This window comes from Macaca mulatta, chromosome 20, assembly GCF_049350105.2.
Source record: "Macaca mulatta isolate MMU2019108-1 chromosome 20, T2T-MMU8v2.0, whole genome shotgun sequence".
Taxonomy (NCBI): Eukaryota; Metazoa; Chordata; class Mammalia; order Primates; family Cercopithecidae; genus Macaca; species Macaca mulatta.
In genome coordinates this window covers 4,942,645-4,967,602 of record NC_133425.1, presented here as the reverse complement: position 1 = coordinate 4,967,602, position 24,958 = coordinate 4,942,645, and the positions used below count along the sequence as shown (strand labels likewise).

Here is a 24,958-nt window from a genome sequence, read left to right as displayed (position 1 = left end):
GTTAACCAACATCCAAAGTTATCCTATAGCTTACACTGCCTTTGTTAAATTTTTTGAAATACCACTCATTGATAAACTATCGTAATACTTAGCTCAGTTTCTCATCTAAGCCACTATTGACATTTCAGGCCAGGTAATCCTCTGTTTTGGGGGCTGTCCTGTGCATTATAGGATTTTAGCAGCATCCCTGGCCTCTACTCACTCAGTGCCAGTAACACCTTCCTCACATAATGAAATGACCAACAAATTCATTATGTCTGTCAAAAATGTCTCCAGACATTGCCAGATGTCCCCTGGAGGAGGGGCACAGTTGCTTCCATTTGAGAGGCCCTGCTTCAGAGGATTCATTCTGAATGAGTTCACTAATGCATTTGAGCAAATTGGAAGTTCTTCCCTGGGCCAGAGGCTCAGTAGCCAAAACAGAATTACCCAGAGAGCTAGACTTCCATAGAACAGTCATTGCCTGGAAGAGGCAGGAGGTGACTAGGGGGAATGACACAAGTGGCCCCAGAGCGGGTCCGGTCCCACTCCCACTCCAGCATCCAGAAAGACCCATGGGCATTCGGTGGATGAGCCCAAGATCTAGAAATGGAACATTACAGGAGAAAAGGGCCTAGGAGACTAGAGGTAGCTCTACTCTGTCGGTGTGAGCTTGTGTCAGCACAGGGGTTGTGGTGTGTGTGATCACAGAGTGAAGGTATGCTTCCTTAATCTTGCATTGAAAACCACCTCCTTTGCACACACCATACGCAAAATCAAATTCAGGTAGATTAAAAGCGAGAAAAGTAAACAAAACTACAAATGCATTCAGGATAAAAGTAAGATAATAATTTTACTGTGTTGAGTTATGAAAAGCCTTCCTTAAAAAGATACAACCGAGCAATGAGAAAGGAAAAGGCACAAAAGGCCCGTCATGTGCCGTGGATGAAAATGTAAGTTGAATGCCAGAAAGCGAGGGGCACAATTTAAAGTGTTCATTTTTAGATTTAGCAAGTCTACTTTCACACATGTATCCTATAAAAATATTTGCACATATGCATAAAGGCACATACAAGGACATAACTGCAGCAGTGGCAAGGAGTAATGAAAAAGTAGCAACAGCGGCCAAATCAAGTGATAACAGAAAAGGAGGCAGCACCGTGAGGAAGGTGGCACTGTGTGCACTGCAGGTAGCATGGCCTGCCCCTAGACCCCTGTGCTGTCTGAGGCCACCTCTGGAGTATGCAGCCATATATGGATCACAGGTGTCAAATAGCGAAGTTACTATGGAAGAGTGTTTGTTTGTTTTTTGAGACAGAGTCTTGCTCTGTCACACAGACTGGAGTGCAGTGGCGCGATCTCAGTTCACTGCAAGCTCTACCTTCCAGGTTCACGCCATTCTCCTGCCTCAGCCTCCCGAGTAGCTGGGACTACCGGCGCTTGCCAACACACCTGGCTAATTTTTTTTTTTTTTTTTTTTTTGTATTTTTAGTGGAGGCGGGGTTCCACCGTATTAGCCGGGATGGTCTCCATCTCCTGACCTCATAATCCGCCCACCTCGGCCTCCCAAAGTACTGGGATTTACAGGTGTGAGCCACCATTCCAGGCAGAGTGTGTTTTGTTTTAATATATATACATATGAAAATATGTATTTTCGCCGGGTGCAGTGGCTCACGCCTGTAATCCCAGCACTTCGGGAGGCTGAGGCAGGTGGATCACGAGGTCAGGAGATCGAGACCATCCTGGCTAACACGGTGAAACCCCGTCTCTACTAAAAATGCAAAAAATTAGCCGGGCGCGGTGGTGGGCACCTGTAATCCCAGCTACTCGGGAGGCTGAGGCAGGAGAATGGTGTGAACTCTGGAGGCGGAGCTTGCAGTGAGCCGAAATTGCGCCACTGCACTCCAGCATGGGCGACAGAGCGAAACTCCGTCTCAAAAAAAAAAAAAAAAATATGTATTTTCCCCATGAGAAGGTGTATCGCTAAAATTTTTATTTCTGAGTGTGCTGGCTCCTCTACCCCCTACATGTGCCTTCCTGCACACAACACGTTGTTGGTTCTTGGCAGCTGTTTAAATGTCTCTTTATATAGTACAGTTAATTTAGGTGATTTGAAGAAAAAAGTAAAGACCTAATGTAAAAGGTTGATTCTGGCCACTCATGGTGGCTTACGCCTATAATCCCAGCACTTTGGGAGGCTGAGGCGAGAGGATCACTGGAGCCCAGGATGTCGAGGCTACAGTGAACTAAGATCGTGTCATTGCACTCCAGCCTGGGCGACAGAACAAGACCCTGTCTCAAAAAAAAAAAAAAGGTCAATTCCTTCTGTTTGCTGTTTGAAAATGGTAGTGTGTGGGGCCACCCTTTCACATGGGGAAAGAGACAAGATATTGGTGTTTGCTGCAATGTGGCCCTTCTTAGCCGTGTCTAACTTTCTCAGCTGGAAGCCACTTCGTTTGGGAGCAAAACTGGTCAGCAGTTGCACGAGGGTAAGAATGCAATAATGTTCTTCAGGGGCTTTACTGAGAATAGGTAGCATAGCTGTGAGTTCCTGAAGTCTGTGTTTCTCAGAATGGTCATCTCAGCCACGGAACTGCTGAGCACAGAGCTCGGAGCAGGACTCGCAGCCTTCGTGGAGTGTAAAACGTCTCAGTCCACCCTCGCCTACCTTTTTTTTTTTCTGAGACGAAGTCTCATTCTGTCACCCAGGCTGGAGTGCAGTGGCGCCATCTCGGCTCACTGCAAGCTCCACCTCCCGGGTTCACGCCATTCTCCTGCCTCAGCCTCCTGGGTAGCTGGGACTACAGGCGCCGCCACCACACCTAACTTCTTTTTTCCTTTGTATTTTTAATAGAGACGGGATTTCACCATGTTGGCCAGGATGGTCTCGATCTCCTTACCTCATGATCCACCCACCTCAGCCTCCCAAAGTGTTGGGATTACAGGCGCAAGCCACCACGCCCAGCCCACCCTCCCCTTATTTTTATAGTTTTGCCAACTTTTACATTTCCGTGGAGTTTTTATTTCTTTGCCATTGTACTTTTTTTTTTTTTTTTTTTTTTTTTAGAGACAGAATTTTGCCCTTGTTGCCCAGGCTGGAGTGCGATGGCGCGATCTCTGCTCACCGCAACCTCCACCTCCCCGGTTCAAGCGATTCTTCTCCCTCAGCCTGCCAAGTAGCTGGGATTACAGGCATGCGCCACCACGCCTGGCTAATTTTGTATTTTTAGTAGAGACAGGATTTCTCCATGTTGGTCAGGCTGGTCTTAAACTCCCGACCTCAGGTGATCTGCCTGTCTCAGCCTCCCAAAATGCTGGAATTAAAGGTGTGAGCCATCGTGCCTGGCCTAATTTTACATGTTTAGTGAAGATGGGGTTTCACCATGTTGGCCAGGCTGGTCTGGAACTCCTGACCTCAGGTGATCCATTCACCTCAGCCTCCCAAAGTGCTGGGATTACTGCGCCCAGCTTAATTTTGTATTTTTAGTAGAGATGGGGTTTCTCCGTGTTGGTCAGGCTGGTCTTGAACTCCTGACCTCAGGTGATCCGCCTTCCTCGGCCTCCCAAAGTGCTAGTATTATAGGCGTGAGCCATCACATCCAGTCTAATTTAGCATTGTTAGCAGTGATGGGGTTTCACCATGTTGGCCAGGCTGGTCTCGAACTCCTGACCTCAAGTGATCCATTCGCCTCAGCCTCCCAAAATGCTAGGGTTACAGGCGTGAGCTACCATGCCTGGCTTAATTTTGTATTTTTAGTAGAAACGGGGTTTCTCCATGTTGGTCAGACTGGTCTTGAACTCCCAACCTCAGGTGATCTGCCTGCCTCGGCCTCCCAAAGTGCTGGGATTACAGGCGTGAGCCACTGTGCCCAGCCACATATTTCTTTTCAAATCATTTTTATTCAGGTACAACGTACCCAAAAAGCAGCACCACTGATTTGTTTATTGCAGCAAAATGAAATTTAGAAGTTTGGTCTAAATTTTCCAGCTCACTAAGGAATCTTCTAAAATTCCCAATTTTCCTATTTCTCACTAACATAGGAAATATTTGAAAGCCAGTACAGAAAGAAACGTCTTTTAAAATCTCATTGTCTATAAGTAATCACTAAGAACCTTTTGCAACTTTCCCTTATAGTTTTTTAACCTGTGTATGAGGAGTTCTCTGTACTGATATAATGTCCTGCCACTGGGCAGCTCCTGTGACAGTAGCCACCCGGGGTTGGCCCTGGGTGAGGAGGGGTGCAACAGGGAGGGGAGCCCAGGAAAGGCTGCCCTCATCAAGGATCGGAAACTTCATTCATGCACCACACGAGGTGGTGGCTCAGGGCAGGCTTGGAGGTCAATACTTTGCCGGCTCCTGAGGCACCAGGCAGGCTGTGGCCACAGCTTGATTTGTCAGCCCTAGAACATTCCACGCTCATGTCAGACTCTGTAGTAGGGACTTTCTCCTCAGAGCTGGGCAGGAGGAACCCACTGAGGGTGTGCCATCTCTGCCCTCCAGGGAAAGCAGGAGGCATCTCGTTCTAATAGCAATAGGGAAACATCCCTCTGCACCACCCTAGAGCCCCTGTCAATTTTGGGCCCACCTCTGTAGCTCTTCTGCCCCATACTATTAGCAAAAGATGCAGGTTACCTGGGCACGTAAACAGTTTTCAGGAGTGAAGTGCCTGAGATCCCAGAGTCCACCTTTCCCTTATGTAACACTCCTGTCACAGGACAGATCAGATTTCTTCCATGTTTGGAGAATATTAGTCCTTTAAAATATCAGCCTGTGCTGCAAAGTGGGGTGGATTCTGTAGTCTCAGTCACTGTCTCAGCAGTGCTGCTGAAGCCTTCTCACCTGCTCCTTCTGGACTTCCTAGGGCTACAGACCACGAGACTGGGAAACCACTTGGAAGACCGAGTGAACAAATTTTTGCGGCGCCAGAATCACCCTGAAGCCGGGGAGGTTTTTGTCCGAGTGGTGGCCAGCTCAGACAAGACGGTGGAGGTCAAGCCCGGGATGAAGTCACGGTCAGTGTGCCTGCTCTCTACAGTGCTCTGCGAGCAGTCCCCACTCCCACTTGCCAGAGCCTGCTCTCTGCAAAGCTCTTGGGTTTGATGTCATCCTTCAAAGACTTTGCAGCAGCAAACGTGTGCAGTAGCTCCCTCAGTCTCGGTTGTCCTGTTTGGGTTTCAGTTACCCGATAACAGTGCAGTAAGCTATTTCAAGAGAGAGAGACCACATAGCATATTACAGTATACTGTTTTTATAATTGTCGTTTTATTATTACTTATTAATCTCTTGCGGTGCCTAATTTATAAATTAAAATTTTGTCACCAGTACAGATGCATAAGAAAAAACACAGAGGTTGATAACTGTCCACGGTTTCCAGCATCCACTGGTGGTCTTGGAACATACACCCCATGGATAAGGGGGACTGCTGTATATAGCCAGTCCTACTCAGAATTCCGTATTTCATTCACAGTGGTGCAGTTCTCTAGTGAGGGAAACTGGTCAGAAACCAGGCACTCCCCGCTCCAGGGCTGATTGGCCCATAGGGAGGACTCCAGGCCACGGTCTGAGGAGGTGGACATGCCTCCGCTCATCTGCAGCGGCCAGAGTTAGAGGAGCAGGCCTGGTGTGCAGAAGCACTTTGTTAGCAACAGCCTTTGTAAATGTCGGACTCTGACTTTTGTTTCAGGTTTGTGGATTCTGGGGAGATGTCTGAATCTTTCCCATATCGAACCAAAGCGCTGTTTGCTTTTGAGGAAATTGACGGCGTGGATGTCTGCTTTTTTGGAATGCACGTTCAAGAATACGGCTCTGATTGCCCCCCTCCAAACACGAGGTAGTTTTCCAGCTCCTTCTGGGGCGTGTCATTCAGTGAGCTGTGTTAGGGTAGACCAGGGCTCTTAAGTGTCCCAGAGGAGCCTGTGAGCCTTCATAGGGGATTAAAGTAAATCAAACCACAATTAACCAAAGTAGTTAGTTTTGTTTGCCATTAAACTAGTGGGAAATGAACTGTTGAGCTGACTGCAGTAAGCGTGTTTTGTGTGGTGAGTCTGTGTGAGTCCCGGTCTTATCTAAGGCAGGTAAACCTGGGGAGTTGGGATGGGGCAGCCTGGTACCTGCACAGAGGAAGTAGCTCTGCCACGAGGGACTTCATGTGCCATCAGGAATCTGGGCAAGAGAGAACTAAAAGTGGCTTTTCTCATTTTGCCCCAACTGTGGCTCTCTGTGCCGAGTGGTGCCATTCATCCTTTTATTCAATGACGAAAACTGAATTCCATTTAACTGGTTGGCAGCAGAGTTGGTGACCAGTTTTTTTTGTTTTTTTGTGCGTTTTTTTTGGTTGTTTTGTTTGTTTATCACATCCTTTTTGTGGCCGGTGTAAATACCATCAAAACAAAAACTGGCCATGGGCAGTGGCTCACACCTATAATCACAGCACTGTGGGAGGCCTAGGTGGGAGAATCACTGGAGCACAGGAGTTTGGGACAAGTCTGGGCAACAAAGTGAGACCCTGTCGCTACAAAAAATAAATTATCTGGGCATGGTGGTTCATGCTTTGTCATCCTAACTACGTGGGAGTGTGAGGCAGGAGGATTGCTTGAGCCCATGAGGTTGAGACTGCAGTGGGCTGTGACTGCACCACCGCATTGCAGCCTGAATGGCAGAGTGAGACCCTGTCTAAAAATTAAACTTCCAGGGTGTTTTTTGTTGCTTGTATTTGATTTCAAATTTGAGGGGATACCCTGAGTTAAACATGTGCCTCCTTCCCACAGGCGTGTGTACATTTCTTATCTGGATAGTATTCATTTCTTCCGGCCACGTTGCCTCCGCACAGCTGTTTACCATGAGATCCTTATTGGATATCTAGAGTATGTGAAGAAATTGGGGTGAGTTTGGATTAAATTATTTGGAACTAGTAAAAACCATTTTTTACTGTTTGTTTATTCTGTGACATAATGGGTGTTTTAAGTTTTATATGTTTTTATTTTTACATCCTAAGATCAATTCAGAATCTCTAAAGCACCCCTTTCCAGGTGCTCCCGGAGCCTCACAGATCTGGCTCGTGGGCACGTAGCAAGCTCTTTCCCTACCTTTATCTTCTTTTCATTCCTTTTTTTTTTTTTTTTTTTTTTTACCTTTATTGAGGCAAAATTTATATATCATAGAATTCCCCTTTTTCGGATGTATGACTCAGTGGTTTTTAGTAACTTTACCCATTAGTGCAAGTATCACAAGTCAGTTTCAGAACATTGTTACTGGCCTGTAAGATCCCTCCTGCTGCGGTGGATCACCTGAAGTCAGGAGTTTAAAACCAACATGACCAACATGGTGAAACCCCACCTCTACTAAAAATTTTTTAAAAGGCTAGGCTCAGTGGCTCACGCCTGTAATCCCAGCACTTTAGGAGGCCGAAGCAGGTGGATCACAAGGTCAGGAGTTTGAGACTGGCCTGACCAACATGGTGAAACCCCATCTCTATTAAAAATACAAAAGATAGCCAGGCATGGTGGCGCGAGCCTGTAATCCCAGCTACTCAAGAGGCTGAGGCAGGAGAATTGCTTGTACACGGGAGGTGGGGGTTGCAGTGAGCTGAGATTGTGCCACTGCACTCCAGCCCGGGCGACAGAGCAAGACTCCATCTCAAAAAAAAAAAAAGAAAAATACAAAAAAAAATTGGCTGGGTGTGGTGGCTCACCCAGTCTGTAATCCCAGCACTTTGGGAGGCCAAGGCAGGTAGATCACCTGAGATCAGGAGTTCAAGACCAGCCTGACCAACATGGTGAAACCCTATCTCTACTAAAAATACAAAAAATTAGCCGGGTGTGGTGGCAAGCGCCTCTAATCCCAGCTACTTGGGAGGCGGGGGCAGGAGAATCGCTTGAACCGGGGAGATGAGGTTGGTGTGAGTCGAGATCATGCCATTGCACGCCACCCTGGGCAACAAGAACGAAATTCCCCCTCAAAAAGAAAAAAAGAAAGAAAATTTCCTCCTGCTCCTTGCTGTTAATCCATCTCTGCCCCAGGCGACCACTAATCTACTTTGTCTCTCTGAATTTGTCTTTTGTGAATCCTTTGTGCAAATGGAACCCTGCAGTGTGTGCTGTCTCGGGTCTGGCTTCCTTCTCTAGCACTTGGTTTCTGTACTCTAGACCTGCCCCATTCCCTTCTGAAACTTGAAAAGGTTAGGGGCATTTGATCAAAGTGTCTTGAACAGAAGGAATGAGATTTATGTTGATACTGACCCTTGGAGAGAAATAGATAACTAAACTGCCTTTACAGTGCACAGGAGGAAGGGGATGGCATTGCCTTCATGAGCCATCATATTCCCTGGTTCTTTAATGAGGCCTCAGGTTTCCTTTGCAGCCTTGGCCGGGCCCTCTGTGTGCACCCCGAGGGAGAAGTGTTTCAGGGCCAATTTGCAGGCTTGCATTTGCTTGGGATAAAGTTCCAGCCTTGCCCCCACCACACCCAGCCTTGTGGGCATTCGTTCTCTCTTGTCTCTCTGGTTACTTCTGTCCTGGCTTTAGTCCTTGCTCCTCTGCTGTAACTCCTTCAAGGCAGGGCCGATTTCACTGGCACTTTCATCTGACATGTATGTGTGGGTCCTGCAGGTATGTGACAGGGCACATCTGGGCCTGTCCTCCAAGTGAAGGAGACGATTACATCTTCCATTGCCACCCACCTGATCAAAAAATACCCAAGCCAAAACGACTGCAGGAGTGGTACAAAAAGATGCTGGACAAGGCGTTCGCAGAGCGGATCATTCATGACTACAAGGTACTTGGTGCTGAAGGAAGGTGTGGTGGCTTTTGTCACAACTGAGTGAAGGATGTTTGTGTGCCTTTTTCTTGCATTTACATACTTGTTAATTACCTTCACTTAGAGGATTAGAAAGCAGAAAAATAAAAGCCTAAAGTAAGAATTTTCTTCAGCTGATTGAGGCTTTCCCCTGGCCGTCTGAGAGCAGCACAGTTGAAGCTGTTTCCGTCAGTGGGCATTGGGGCCTGTGCATCACTGTTGCACACACGGGCTCCAGCACCGTGGTGGGGGGTGCACATGTGTAGGGGGGGTTCCGCCATACCGTGGTGAGGGGTGTGCTTGCGTGGGGGTCTGCCGCACCATGGTGGGGGGCACGCGTACATGGCCCTGATCTCACTGTTGTGCTTTGCCCACTCAGGATATTTTCAAACAAGCAACTGAAGATAGGCTCACCAGTGCCAAGGAACTGCCCTATTTTGAAGGTGATTTCTGGCCCAATGTGTTAGAAGAGAGCATTAAGGAACTAGAACAAGAAGAAGAGGAGAGGAAAAAGGAAGAGAGCACTGCAGCCAGTGAAACCACTGAGGTAACAGACGCTTGTCTGAACCCCACTGCCCATGTGTCCCGCCAGAGCTGCAGGGTGGCAGGCTGGGAGGCGCATGTCGACTGTTAGGTCCTTTCTGTGGTGGTGTCTCCGTTCACACACGCATATTGACACCATCTGCAGCACAGGGCGTTGGTGGGCAACAGCGTGGGCTCTGCGCTCTGTGCATGGTGGATGCTCTGGGGAGCTGGGGGTCCACTTAGACTCGGAGAGGAGAGAGAGGAAGACAGAAAATGGGACATGGTGGCAGTCAGGACACAGCCCGCTGATGTAAAAAGTGAGTCAGGAGGCACAGGGTTGCCAGGCCTTGTCCCCGTGTTTGGTGGCCACTTCGCAAATGGTGCTCATGCCCTACTGCCCTCTCCTTGGCGCTGCCCCTGAGTGCCAGGCAGTGCAGAGTGAGCCAGACAAAACCGCATCCCTGGCCGGGCATGTTGGCTCACGCCTGTAATCCCAGCGCTTTGGGAGGCCGAGGTGGACAGATCTCAAGTTCAGGAAATCGAGACTAGCCTGCCTAACACGGTGAAACCCCATCTGTACTAAAAATACAAAAAATTAGCCAGGTGTGGTGGCAGACGCCTGTAATCCCAGCTGCTAGGGAGGCTGAGGCAGGAGAAACGCTTGGACCTGGGAGGCAGAGGTTGCAGTGAGCTGAGATCACGCCATTGCACTCCAGGCCAGGAGACAGTGCAAGACTCTGTTTCAAAACAAACAAACAAAACCCTATCCCTGCCCCCAAGGGAGTGGCTGTGTCCTGGTAGGATGTGAAACAAAAAGAACTCAGACCCGAGCATGGTGTGCTCTGAGTGTGGTGGAGCTCTGAAGGGGAAGGAGCCTTGGGGAGGTGATGTGTGGGCCAGACCCGCCCACCACCGGAAGGTGCTGGAAGAGGACCCTCCAGGCAGTGGGAGGAGGCGCGCCATGTGCGGGTTTCTGCAGCTGTCTGGGAAAGAGATGATGGTGGTGTGGGTGTGGGCTGTAGCTGTAGGTGTAGGGAGAGCGATGACGAATGTTGAAGGCTGCAGCCCCAGAACTCAGGACAGGCCATTGTGACCAGTGAGGAAAAACCATGAATGGAGGTGCCTCCTGCATGGGACTGAGCCGCTGCCAAGGGTGAGGCAGCCGGGTGCCGGCTGGGGACGTGTTGCCACTCTGGTGCTTGTCGCATATGAGAGCAGGTCTGTGAGGTGGGTGCCGGTTGGGCTGCGGACTCAGTGTGGGGCCTGGGCCGCTTCTGCCACGCACACTCGTGCTCACTGCACAGGTGGTTGAGAGGCAGCCGCCTGCTGGACTGCACCCCAGAGTGTCATTCACAGGACAGAGGAGGCACGGGCAGGGGACGGCGTGGGTTTACGTCCCAGGTGGTTCCTAAGCAGAGCTCCTGGCCTGTTGTTTTCTGACTTGCTCCCGCTGGAGTGTAGCAGGCCTCACTGGTGTCTCATGAGGTAATGCTTGAGTTCCATCTCCTGAGGGTGACACAGGAGGATACCGCATCCAAGACAGGCTTTGAAGGGGGCAGTGTTTGTGCTTAGCACAGCAGTGACAGCTGGTTTTGCGAACCCAGGCTGTGCATCCCAGATGCTGCAGCAGGAGGCGGCCTGATAAGAGCTGCCGCAGTCCTGTATGGGGTGGCAGGGGTCACTGCAGAAGAAGGAACCTGGGCCACCAGGCATGGAAGCCTCTAGTGTCCATCAGAGCCAGTGCCCTGACCACTGAGCTCCCAGAAGCACTCAACAGAGCATAGGGACACACCCCCCTGCTGCTGCAGGGAGAGGGCTCTGAGGGAGAACACTGCTGAGTCCCACCCCAGGAGGGGGCACCTGCCTGTGGCATGGCAGCAGCAGGGCTGTCCAGAAGACAGGCCCGATAGGGGCTCCTGCTGGGGCAGCCTTCCCTGTGCACCGGGGACATGCATGTACTAGGGAGGGCGGGATGCTGAGGTGTCGGTGTGTAGACCTGCTGTCCCGTGTGTGTTTGGTTCATGGACAACAATGGGCAGGGACATGCCTTCATCAGCAGCACCCCAGGAGCTCGGTCTGGGGGTCCCCTTTAGTGAGGGCCCGTGCGTGGGGTGGAGCACTGCTTTGCCATTAAAAATCATGCTGTCGAGTCTGGGAAATGGGGAAAGGCTCGCGACAGTGTCAGGTGGGGTGAGAAATGGAACCAGCTCCCTGTATGTACTCCCAGCTTCATGAGGAATGTCGCAAACACAGAGACAAACGTACCCAGGGAAAGCTCCAGAACACAGAACACTGCTGCTCAGGAAGACCAGAAAAACAAAACTTTTTAAAATTACTTGTCTATATTTTCTTAATTTAATGAACGGCCGGGCGCGGTGGCTCACGCCTGTAATCCCAGCACTTTGGGAGGCCGAGGCGGGCGGATCACAAGGTCAGGAGATCGAGACCACGGTGAAACCCCGTCTCTACTAAAAATACAAAAAATTAGCCGGGCGCGGTTGTGGGCGCCTGTAGTCCCAGCTACTCGGGAGGCTGAGGCAGGAGAATGGCGTGAACCCGGGAGGCGGAGCTTGCAGTGAGCCGAGATCGCGCCACTGCACTCCAGCCTGGGCAACAGAGCGAGACTCCGTCTCAAAAAAAAAAAAAAAAAAAAAAAAAAAAAATTTAATGAACATATCTATTTTACAATTTTGTAAAAATAGACTTCCAGGCTGGGCATGGTGGCTCACGCCTGTAATCCCAGCGCTTTGGGAGGCCAAGGCGGGTGGATCACTTGAAGTCAGGAGTTTGAGACCAGCTTGGCCAACATGGTGAAACCCCGTCTCTACTAAAAATACAAAAATTAGCCGGGTGTGGTGGCGCGTGCCTGTAGTCCCAGCTACTCGGGAGGCTGAGGCAGGAGACTCGCTTGAACCTGGGAGGTGGAGATTGCAGTGAACCGAGATCGCGCCACTGCACTCTGGCCTGGTAACAGAGCAAGACTCCAACTCAAAAAAAAAAAATAAAAAATAGATACCGGCCGATGCAGTGGCTCGTGCCTGGAATCCTAGCACTTTGGGAGGCCAAGGCAGGCAGATCACTTGAGATCAGGAGTCTGAAACCAGCCTGGCCAACATGGTGAAACCCTGTCTCTACTAAAAATACAAAAATTAGCCGGGTGTGGTGGTGCGCGCCTGTAGTCCCAGCTACTGAAGAGGCTGAGGCAGGAGAATCGCTTGAACCCAGGTTGCAGTGAGCCAAGATTGCACCACTGTACTTCAGCCTAGTGACAGAGCGAGACTCCGTCTCAAAAAAAAAAAAAGGCTTCCTTTGTTTTAAGGCTGACACACAAATTGAGCAGAGAGTTCCAGTATATTCCAGCACCCAGTTTCTTCTGTTACTAATGTCTTAGCGTGGCACGTCTGCTGCCACGGTGAGCCATTTGTTGATGTTGATGCATTATTATTAACTAAATTTCACACTTTGTTCCAATTTCCTCAGTTTTCCCCTCATGTCCTTTTTCTGTCCCGAATCCCATGGAGGACCCACGTGACATTTGGGCTCCTTGGGCTCCTTGTCAGTGAGGCGGGATTGTTGAATTCTCTCTGGACTGACCCCTCTCTTTGAACACCAAGTCTCTCTCTCTCATCTTGTTAAAAATTAAGCTCTCTGGCTGGGCGCGGTGGCTCCCGCCTGTAATCCCAGCACTGTGGGAGGCCCAGGCGGGTGGATCACCCGAGGTCCGGAGTTTGAGACCAGCCTGGCCAACATGGTGAAACCCCGTCTCTACTAAAAATACAAAAATTAGCTGGGTATAGTGGGCCGCGCCTATAATCCCAGGTACTAGGGAGGCTGAGGCAGGAGAATCGCTTGAACCTTGGAGGCAGAGGTTGCAGTGAGCCGAGATCGCGCCACTGCACTTCAGCCTGGGTGACAAGGAGAAGACTCTGTCTCAAAAAATTAATAAGTAGCCGGGTATGGTGGGGGGTGCCTGTAATCCCAGCTACTCAGGAGGCTGAGGCAGGAGAATCACTTGAACCCGAGATCACACCACTGCACTCCAGCTTGGTAACGAGAGGGAAACTCCATCTCTCAAAAAAAAATAAAGCTATCTGTGGAAGTGTAAATGAGTAACAAGCCTGCGTTCTTTCCAGAGGAGGAGCCTCTGGGCTGAGAGCAAGCCCAACTTCAGCCAGTCAGGTGCAGCACTGATGGCCCCGGCAGGGAGCCAGCCTGCTCTCAGCAGGCCTTGAGTGGACCCTGCAGGGGCCTTGGAGTCCCTGCTCTTGATGGGGCAGCTGCTTTTCCCATCAGCAGCTCTCCTGTCTCCTGAGAGCTCTCGCTTTCTCGGGTGTGTAGAGCCTTCCTCAAGGCAGACAGCCGCTGACCACAGCTGTGACGTGGAATCTTCCGCCTCTGGTTGTGGTGCAGTGGAAACGGCACCCACTGCCCTAATTTGTTAATTTCTGAACTTGCACTCTGCGTCTGTTTTCCACTCTAGAGGCACCGTGGCATAAAGCTGATAATGGCACCAGCCTAGTCGAGGACAGGCCCTGCTCTGTCCCGAAGGCAGCAGCACCTGCAGCCACCTGTAGCTGTGCACGTGTGGGGTCTGCCTGGCAGTGACCTGCTTTGGCCTGAGCTTCCTGATGCCCACGGCCTGGGAGCTGGGAATCCATGCCAAGTGTGGAGGGGCACTTACCTGGTCTCACAACCTTGCGTGTTGTTGCAGGGCAGTCAGGGTGACAGCAAGAATGCCAAGAAGAAGAATAACAAGAAAACTAACAAGAACAAAAGCAGCATCAGCCGCGCCAATAAGAAGAAGCCCAGCATGCCCAACGTGTCCAATGACCTGTCCCAGAAGCTGTATGCCACCATGGAGAAGCACAAGGAGGTAGGCGTGGGCTGCAGTGCTGCAGCCAAAAGGAGGGAAAGACTTGCAGCTGGCGGTCGAGGGCCCCTGTGCAGGTCTGTGGCGGGAGGGAAGTGGTCCCCAGGAAGCCAAGTGGACCAGTAGGGTGACACCATGCAACGTGTCACCAATTCCGTTCCATCCCAAGTCATCAGGGCCTTCAGGCTCAGCCACCTGCCTTTTGTGCAGGCTGGCTCAGAGCGACTGCCCTGAGCTCACCACTGGAGGTGCCACATCCCTTGTGTGAGACTAAAGCCCCTCCTCTCCTGCAGGTCTTCTTTGTGATCCACCTGCACGCCGGGCCTGTCATCAACACCCTGCCCCCCATCGTCGACCCCGACCCCCTGCTCAGCTGTGACCTCATGGATGGGCGCGATGCCTTCCTCACCCTTGCCAGAGACAAGCACTGGGAGTTCTCCTCCTTGCGCCGCTCCAAGTGGTCCACGCTCTGCATGCTGGTGGAGCTGCACACCCAGGGCCAGGACCGCTTTGTCTACACCTGCAATGAGTGCAAGCACCACGTGGAGACACGCTGGCACTGCACTGTGTGCGAGGTAGGCCCTGTGCCGCCCCCACCCCCACCCCCGAAGCTGGCTTGGGGTCTGACGAAGCATCCTGTCCCCTTGCATGGGTGCCAGGGTTGGTGTCTGTACCAGACGGCGGCTGCACTGACTCCTCCAGAAGTAGGACAGTGTCACAAGGCAGAAAGCGTTGCCGTGTGTGTTTCCTAAACCTACTCTGTGTAGCCACAGCCACAGGCCTGACCCTGGGGATAGCCAGAGGGAGGCTATGCTGGGAAGTCTGGCCTGGCTGTGCCCAGTTATAGTCTTGCTAAACGGCTGGAAACACCCACTGTCCTGTTGGCGGCTTGGGCCCCTCTGGTCGCTTGTTCCCGACAGACCCCACAGTCATGCTCCCTCACTCCCCTCTAGGAATTTTAACCCCACTGCAAAATGGCGCAGGTGTCCCTTGCATGGGTTGAGTCAGGCTGTGCAAGGCAGGCAGGTGACAGATCCCACCATCCCCTCCCAGGACAGTCACCATCACCTGCCAACCCGGAGCCCACTTACTTGCTGTGGTGTCTGTAGGGAGGTAGAACGGGTTCTCAGCAGAGTGAGGGCCTTTCTTCTCTCCCCACCCTCACACACCTCTCCTGCTTTCCACCTTTCTCCAGTCTCCTTTGTCCTCTTTCTAGTTTCTGAATACGGCAGTTTTCATATCTTTCTGTGAACACAGTCATCGTACCTGGTCCTAGGACTCCATCAGGTTGCCACGTACAAGCAGTTTTCAGTAACTTGGGCTTGCGCATTGGGGAAGGCCCACTGATGCGCTGTGGATAGCCCAGGCCTTCCCAGAGGCACTTCCTGGCAGCTATTGGCGCTTTGGGAGGGACCGGCCTCTCTCAACCTTTCACTGTCAGGCTTCATAGTTTGAGCACAGGAGTTGAACAGGCTGTGACAGGGGCCGATGTGACTCCTAGGGCAGAGGAAGTCAGAAGGAACAGGGGCTGGTGTCTACTGTCCCTGAGCTCACAGGCCAGGGCTTCTCAGGGCATAGGTCAGGTTATCTTTGAGCCTTCAGGGCTGTTCCCAGGAGTGAAGGTCCTTGGGAGCAACACATAGATGGTCCATGTCCCCGTCCTGTCCGTGTTCCCATCCTGACTGTGCCCCCGTCCTGTCCGTGCTCCCATCCTGTCCGTGCTCCCGTCCTGACTGTGCCCCCGTCCTGTCCGTGCTCCCATCCTGTCCGTGCTCCCATCCTGTCCATGCTCCCATCCTGACTGTGCCCCCATCCTGTCCATGCTCCCATCCTGTCCGTGCTCCCGTCCCGACTGTGCCCCCGTCCTGTCCGTGCTCCCATCCTGTCTATATTCCCGTCCTGTCTGTGCGCGCTTCCTGTGTGGGTCTCCCACCTGTCCGTGCTCCTGTTCTGTCCGTGCTCCCTTCCTGTCCAAGTTGCTCACCTGTCCACGCTCCCATCCTGTCTGGGTCTCCCACCTGTCAGTGCTCCTGTCCTGTCCAGGTCTCCCGTCCTGTCTGTGCTCCCATCTTGTCCGTGTCTCCCATCCTGTCCTGTTCATGCTCCCGTCCTGTCCATGCTCCCATCCTTTCCGTGCTCCCATCCTGTCTGGGTCTCCTATCCTGCCTGGGTCTCCTGGCACAGACCCAGACTTAGAGGTGTAGGGAAGCAGCCAGGGTGCCTGGTGGTACTGGGCCCCATGCTGACACCGGGCCTGTCCCCTTTCCTTGCTTGCAGGACTACGACCTCTGCATCAACTGCTATAACACGAAGAGCCATGCCCATAAGATGGTGAAGTGGGGGCTGGGCCTGGACGACGAGGGCAGCAGCCAGGGCGAGCCACAGTCAAAGAGCCCCCAGGAGTCGCGCCGGCTGAGCATCCAGCGCTGCATCCAGTCACTGGTGCATGCGTGCCAGTGCCGCAACGCCAACTGCTCGCTGCCATCCTGCCAGAAGATGAAGCGGGTGGTGCAGCACACCAAGGGCTGCAAGCGCAAGACCAATGGGGGCTGCCCGGTGTGCAAGCAGCTCATCGCCCTCTGCTGCTACCACGCCAAGCACTGCCAAGAAAACAAATGCCCCGTGCCCTTCTGCCTCAACATTAAACACAAGCTCCGCCAGCAGCAGATCCAGCACCGCCTGCAGCAGGCCCAGCTCATGCGCCGGCGGATGGCCACCATGAACACCCGCAACGTGCCTCAGCAGAGTCTGCCTTCTCCTACCTCAGCACCGCCCGGGACCCCCACGCAACAGCCCAGCACGCCCCAGACGCCGCAGCCCCCCGCCCAGCCCCAACCCTCACCCGTGAGCATGTCACCAGCTGGCTTCCCCAGCGTGGCCCGGACTCAGCCCCCCACCACGGTGTCCACAGGGAAGCCTACCAGCCAGGTGCCGGCCCCCCCGCCCCCGGCCCAGCCCCCTCCTGCAGCGGTGGAAGCGGCTCGGCAGATCGAGCGTGAGGCCCAGCAGCAGCAGCATCTGTACCGGGTGAACATCAACAACGGCATGCCCCCAGGGCGCACGGGCATGGGGACCCCGGGGAGCCAGATGGCCCCCGTGAGTCTGAATGTGCCCCGACCCAACCAGGTGAGCGGGCCCGTCATGCCCAGCATGCCTCCCGGGCAGTGGCAGCAGGCACCCCTTCCCCAGCAGCAGCCCATGCCAGGCTTGCCCAGGCCTGTGATATCCATGCAGGCCCAGGCGGCCGTGGCTGGGCCCCGGATGCCCAGCGTGCAGCCGCCCAGGAGCATCTCACCCAGCGCTCTCCAAGACCTGCTGCGGACCCTGAAGTCGCCCAGCTCCCCTCAGCAGCAACAGCAGGTGCTGAACATTCTCAAATCAAACCCGCAGCTAATGGCAGCTTTTATTAAACAGCGCACAGCCAAGTACGTGGCCAATCAGCCTGGCATGCAGCCCCAGCCTGGCCTCCAGTCCCAGCCCGGCATGCAACCCCAGCCTGGCATGCACCAGCAGCCCAGCCTGCAGAACCTGAATGCCATGCAGGCTGGTGTGCCGCGGCCCGGTGTGCCTCCACAGCAGCAGGCGATGGGAGGCCTGAACCCCCAGGGCCAGGCCTTGAACATCATGAACCCAGGACACAACCCCAACATGGCGAGTATGAATCCACAGTACCGAGAAATGCTACGGAGGCAGTTGCTGCAGCAGCAGCAGCAGCAGCAGCAGCAACAGCAGCAACAGCAGCAGCAGCAGCAAGGGAGTGCCGGCATGGCTGGGGGCATGGCGGGGCACGGCCAGTTCCAGCAGCCTCAAGGACCCGGAGGCTACCCACCAGCCATGCAGCAGCAGCAGCGCATGCAGCAGCATCTGCCCCTCCAGGGCAGCTCCATGGGCCAGATGGCGGCTCAGATGGGACAGCTTGGCCAGATGGGGCAGCCGGGGCTGGGGGCAGACAGCACCCCCAACATCCAGCAAGCCCTGCAGCAGCGGATTCTGCAGCAACAGCAGATGAAGCAGCAGATTGGGTCCCCAGGCCAGCCAAACCCCATGAGCCCCCAGCAACACATGCTCTCAGGACAGCCACAGGCCTCGCATCTCCCTGGCCAGCAGATCGCCACATCCCTTAGTAACCAGGTGCGGTCTCCAGCCCCTGTCCAGTCTCCACGGCCCCAGTCCCAGCCTCCACATTCCAGCCCATCACCACGGATACAGCCCCAGCCTTCGCCACACCACGTCTCACCCCAGACTGGTTCCCCCCACCCCGGACTTGCAGTCACCATGGCCAGCTCCATAGATCAGGGACACTTGGGGAACCCCGAACAGAGTGCAATGCTCCCCCAGCTGAACACCCCCAGCAGGAGCGCGCTGTCCAGCGAACTGTCCCTGGTCGGGGACACCACGGGGGACACGCTAGAGAAGTTTGTGGAGGGCTTGTAGCATTGTGAGAGCATCACTTTTTTTCCCTTTCATGTTCTTGGACCTTTTGTACTGAAAATCCAGGCATCTAGGTTTTTTTTATTCCTAGATGGAACTGCGACTGCCAAGCCATGGAAGGGTGGATTGATGTTTAAAGAGACAATACAAAGAATATATTTTTTTGTTAAAAACCAGTTGATTTAAATATCTGGTCTCTTTCTTTTTGGTTTTTTTTTTTTCTTTTTTGGGGGGGGGTTCTTTTTTTTTCCGTTTTGTTTTTGTTTGGGGGGAGGGGGGTTTTGTTTGGATTCTTTTTGTCGTCATTGCTGGTGACTCATGCCTTTTTTTAACGGGAAAAACAAGTTCATTATATTCATATTTTTTATTTGTATTTTCAAGACTTTAAACATTTATGTTTAAAAGTAAGAAGAAAAATAATATTCAGAACTGATTCCTGAAATAATGCAAGCTTATAATGTATCCCGATAACTTTCTGATGTTTCGGGAAGATTTTTTTCTATAGTGAACTCTGTGGGCGTCTCCCAGTATTACCCCTGGACGATAGGAATTGACTCCGGCGTGCACACACACGTACACACACCCACACACATCTATCTATACATAATGGCTGAAGCCAAACTTGTCTTGCAGATGTAGAAATTGTTGCTTTGTTTCTCTGATAAAACTGGTTTTAGACAAAAAATAGGGATGATCACTCTTAGACCATGCTAATGTTACTAGAGAAGAAGCCTTCTTTTCTTTCTTCTATGTGAAACTTGAAATGAGGAAAAGCAATTCTAGTGTAAATCATGCAAGCGCTCTAATTACTATAAATACGAAACTCGAGAAGATTCAATCACTGTATAGAATGGTAAAATACCAACTCATTTCTTATATCATATTGTTAAATAAACTGTGTGCAACAGACAAAAAGGGTGGTCCTTCTTGAATTCATGTACATGGTATTAACACTTCGTGTTCGGGGTTTTTTGTTATGAAAATGCTGTTTTCAACATTGTATTTGGACTATGCATGTGTTTTTCTCCCCATTGTATATAAAGTACCGCTTAAAATTGATATAAATTACTGAGGTTTTTAACATGTATTCTGTTCTTTAAGATCCCTGTAAGAATGTTTAAGGTTTTTATTTATTTATATATATTTTTTGAGTCTGTTCTTTGTAAGATATGGTTCTGGTTGTTCACTCATAGCGGAGAGGCTGGGGCTGCGGTTGTGGTTGTGGCGGCGTGGGTGGTGGCTGGGAACTGTGGCCCAGACTTAGTGGCTGCCTGGAGGCTTTTCTTCCCAGAGACTGAGGTGGGCGGCTCAGCGTTGGCCCCACACATTCGAGGCTCACAGGTGGATGTTGCTCACACAGTTAGGGTCGTCAGTTGGTCTGGAACTGCACGTGGCCAACTCCTCCATCCTCCCTGTCCATCACAGCTGCCACCCCCAGAGGCAGGGCTGCTTCCCGTGTTCAGGTGGCTCCCCACATACACAGCTCCCACAATCTGAGGCAAAGCGTGCTCCAGGCTCGCGAGGTGCTTCCTGACTTCCCCCCACATCCTGCGGCTGCCATGCAGCATGTCCCGTGTGGCCTTTGAGGAAATGCTGAGGGACAGACACCTTGGAGCACCAGCTCCAGTCCCTGTTGCAGTGAGAAAGGCACCCACTTCGGAGGATACTTGCATTTAGGCACATGGTCTGCCTCCCTTGGAGTCCAGTTCCAGGTTCCCTTACTGAGTGGGTGAGACAAGTTCACAAAAACCATAAAACAGAGGAGGACCATCGGCGGGGGAGCTGAAGTTCATCCCCTAGCCTACCACCCCCGATACCCAGAGATCTCACTTTATCCCTAGTCCTCCAGCAAAGGCTGGTCTTGGTAGGGGGTGATGGTAAATTTAGAAATCATGGCCCAAATAGCTTCCATTTGGGCGCTTTACATTCTCAGGTATTTATTTTAAATACTTGAATACTTGGTTTGGGAATCTAAATTCGAGGAACGTGTCTGAGAAATTGGAAACATCCAATCTAGTTTTAGCACAGAGTTTTGAACCTTGAGTTATAAAATGTAGAATAATTAAACCAAGTAAAAATAAGACCACCGTCTGGCACCCCCGACCAGCCCCCGGTTCACCCCATCCCAGGAGGGGAAGCACAGGCCGGGCCTCCGGAGATTGCTGCCCCTGCTCGGCCTGCTGGGTTCTTACACCTCCACCGTCCTCTTCACCTTTTCCAGCCATAGGGAAGCCTTGAGCCATGTGTTCAAACAAGAGGTGGGGCTAGAGCCTGGGAGCAGTAGCTCTAAGCTCACACCCAGAAAGTGGCACCCTCCTGGTTGTGCAGCCTTTTAATGTGGGCAGTGGAGGGGCCTCTGTTTCAGGTTATCCTGGCATTCAAAACTTTATGTACCAACCTCATCCTCTTTGGAGTCTGCATCCTGTGCAACCGTCTTGGGCAATCCAGATGTCGAAGGATGTGACCAAGAGCATGGTCTGTGGATGCTAACCCTAAGCTTGTCGTAAGGAAATTTCTGTAAGAAAGCTGGAAAGCCCCAACGCTGTGTCTCATGCTGTATACTTAAGAGGAGAAGAAAAAGTCCTATATTTGTGATCAAAAAGAGGAAACTTGGAATGTGATGGTGTTTATAATAAAAGATGGTAAAACTACTTGGATTCAAAGATGGTTCAGATTGGCTAATGACTTAGAGTTAGCTCAACAGCTCGTCATTATAGGATTGCAGATGCGGGCCGGGCGCGGTGGCTCACGCCTGTAATCCCAGCATTTTGGGAGGCCAAGGCGGGTGGATCATGAAGTCAGGAGTTCGAGACCAGCCTGGGCAAGGTGGTGAAACCCGGTCTCTATTAAAATACAAAAAAATTAGCTGGGCGTGGTGGTGGGCGCCTAGAATTGCAGCTACTCAGGAGGCTGAGGCAGAGAATCGCTTGAACCCAGGAGGCGGAGGTTACAGTGACAGTGAGCCGAGATCGCACCCCTGCACTACAGCCTGGGTGGCAGCGAGACTTCGTCTCAAAAAAAAAAAAAAAAAAAAGATTGTAGGTGCTGGTTGGGCTTGGTGGCTCATGCCTATAATCCCAGCACTTTGGGAGGCTGAGGCGGGCGGATCACATGGTCAGGAGTTTGAGATGAGCCTGGCCAATATGGTGAAACCCTGTCTCTACTAAAAAAATACAAAAAATTGACCGGGGTGCAGTGGCTCATGCCTGTAATCCCAGCATTTTGGGGAGGCCAAGGCAGGCGGATCACGAGGTCAGAGTTTGAGACCAGTCTGACCAGCTTGGTGAAACCCTGTCTCTTCTAAAAATACAAAAAATTAACGTGGTAGCGCACCCCTGTAATCCCAGCTACTCAGGAGGCTGAGGCAGGAGAACCACTTAAACCCAGGAGGCAGAGGTTGCAGTGAGCCAAATTGCACCACTGCACCCCAGCCTGGGCAACAGAGCGAGACACTGTCTCAAACAAAAAGAAAAGAAAAGAAAAACATAGCTGGGTGTGGTGGTACCCACCTGTAGTCCTAGCTACTAAGGAGGCTGAGGCAGGAAAATCAGTTAAACCCAGGAGGTGGAGGTTACAGTGAGCCAAGATCATGCCATTGCACTCCATCCTGGGCAACAGAGTGAGACTTCGTCTCAAAAAAAAAAAAAAAAAGAAAAAATTGCAGATGCTTAGTGGAGTTTTTCTCCACAGAGCATGTGTTTGATGCTATCTTTGAAATTCTAGCATGTTAAAAACACAGAATGAGCTGTCCCTGGATAATGTGCTATGGACAGGCTTCTGCTTCTAAGATGTCAAGTTGGGCCGGGCACAGTGGCTCATGCCTGTAATCCCAGCACTCTGGGAGGCCAAGGTGGGCAGACTACCTGAGCTCAGGAGTTCACAGCCAGCCTGGGCAACATGGTGAAACCCCGTCTACTAAAATACAATAACTTAGCCGGGCGTGGCAGCATGCGTCTGTAGTCCCAGCTACTCGGGAGGCTGAGGCAGGAGAATTGCTTGAACCTGGGAGGCGGAGTTTGCAGTGACTGAGATCACGCCGCTGCACTCCAGCCTGGGTGACAGAGCAAGACTCCAACTTTAAAAAAAAAAAAAAAAAAATCTCACGTTGAAGATATGTAACTGTCTTCCTTTTTTCTTTTTGAGACAGTGTCTGTCTCCCTCTGTCACCCTGGCTGGAGTGCGGTGGCATGATCTCGGCTCACTGCAACCTCTCCCTTCCGGATGCAAGTGATTCTCCTATCTCAGCCTCCCAAATAACTGGGACTAGAGGCATGTGCCACCATGCCCAGCTAATTTTCGTATTTTTAGTAGAGTCAGGGTTTCGCCATGTTGGCCAGGCTGGGTCTTGAACTCCCGACCTCAAGTGAGCCACCCACCTTGGCCTCCCAAAGTGCTGGGATTACAGGCGTGAGCAACCATGCCCGGTCCTTTTGATTACTATAAAATGGAACCAAAAATTGTATTCGAACCAAAACATGCTTTGAGCATTGCATGGCAAAATAAACTGTTTTAAAAAAAGAAAAACACCTTCTCATTAAGGAGATGATTGCACGTTGGTGGCCATTTTGATACCAGGAAGTTCTTAGCACAGGACAGTGTGTTCCAGGAAGCAGAGGCTGTACCCACAGTGCCGTAACAGATGGGCAGGGGCATGCAGGCGTGAGAATAACTTCATCTCAGACCATGAAGGCATCACAGCCTCATGGACATATGGATTTTATGTGTTAAGTTCACATTAGTTACTTGTATACATTTCATAATAAATAGTCAGAGGTGGGAAACACAGGTCCCTTATAAGATACTGAAGGAATTTAAGTGAATGTAATGTCTAGACTAGCAAAGTAGACGCTGAGGAACTTTGATGAGTAGATGACAATGTTTTGCAGTTGATCTAAATTGTGCATAAAACGGTGCTTTTGACATGCTCGCATCTTTTTATAGAGGATTTACAGGAATTTTTTGGCTATGAGACCACTGTTAAATCAACTCATCAGACAGAAAAGTTCAATGGGAGCTAATATCTATAAAACACCTCAACTAAGAAAGTATTGCATGAAGAAAAAAAAAAGGGCCAGGCGCAGTGGCTCACACCTATAACCCCAACACTTTGGGAGGCTGATGCGGGCGGATCACCTGGAGGCCAGGAGTTTGAGACCAGCCTGGCCAACATGGTGAAACCCTGTCTCTACAAAAAATACAAAAATTAGCCAAGTGTGGCAGCACATGCTTGTAATCCCAGCTACTCGGGAGGCTGAGACACAATCGCTTGAAACAGGGAGGCAGAGGTTGCAGTGAGCCAAGATTGCACCACTGCACTCCAGCCTGGACGACAGAGCAAGACTGTCTCAAAAAATAATAATAATGAAATAGATACAGCTGGGTGCGGTGGCTCACACCTGTAATCCCAACACTTTGGGAGGCTGAGGCAGGCGGATCACAAGGTCAGGAGATAAAGACCATCCTGGCTAACACAGTGAAACCCCATCTCTACTAAAAAAATACAAAAAATTAGCCGGGTGTGGTGGCGGGCCCCTGTAGTCCCAGCTACACAGGAGGCTGAGGCAGGAGAATGGCGGGAACCCGGGAGGCGGAGCTTGCAGTGAACAGAGATGTGCCACTGCATTCCAGCCTGGGCGACAGAGCGAGACTCCGTGTCCAAAAAAAAAAGAAATAGATACAAGAAAGTATTGCATGGGCCAGGCACAGAGGCTCATGCCTATAATCCTAGCACTTTGGAAGACCAAGTTGGGAGGATTGCCAGAGGCCAGAAGTTGGAGACCAGCCTGGGAACATAGCAAGACCCCTGCCTCTATACACACACACACACATAAAATTTTGAGACACAGTTTCACTCTGTTGCCCAGGCTGGAGTGGAGTGGCATGATCTCGGCTCACTGAAGCATCCACCTCCCAGGTTTTTGCGTGTGTTTGTTTGTTTTTGAGACGGAGTCTCACTCTATCGCCTAGGCTGGAGTGCAGTGGCGCAATCTCGGCTCACTGCAACCTCTGCCTCCCGGGTTCAAGTGGTTCTCCTGCCTCAGCCTTCCAAGTAGCTGGGATTACAGGCGCCCGCCACCACGCCTAACTAATTTTTTTGTATTTTTAGTGGAGATGGGGTTTCACCGTGTTGTCCAGGCTGGTCTTGAACTCCTGACCTTAGGTGATCCACCCACATCGGCCTCCCAAAGTGCTAGGATTACAGGCGTGAGCCACTGCACCCAGCCGACCTCGGGGGTTTAAGCAATTCTCCTGCCTCAGCCTCCTGAGTAACTGGGATTAGAGTTCCCTGCCACCAGGCCCGGCTAATTTTTGTATGTTTAGTAGATACAAGGTTTCACCATTTTGGCCAGACTGGTCTT

The 24,958-nt window shown here is 51.5% G+C and overlaps 1 protein-coding gene across 2 annotated transcripts in view; it reads left to right on the top strand.

The window, feature by feature from the left end:
- Positions 1-21,262, top strand: part of CREBBP (CREB binding protein) — a 157,978-nt gene extending 136,716 nt beyond the window's left edge. Inside the window, exons 23-30 of one of the 2 annotated variants that reach the window (XM_015125407.3) lie at positions 4,842-4,992; positions 5,664-5,810; positions 6,748-6,861; positions 8,587-8,752; positions 9,153-9,320; positions 14,010-14,171; positions 14,462-14,743; positions 16,446-21,262. In XM_015125407.3, the coding sequence (XP_014980893.1) occupies positions 4,842-4,992; positions 5,664-5,810; positions 6,748-6,861; positions 8,587-8,752; positions 9,153-9,320; positions 14,010-14,171; positions 14,462-14,743; positions 16,446-18,602 (3,347 nt within the window). In that variant the 3' untranslated portion in view covers positions 18,603-21,262. 2 annotated transcript variants of the gene reach the window in all.
- Positions 21,263-24,958: the final 3,696 nt, after the last annotated feature.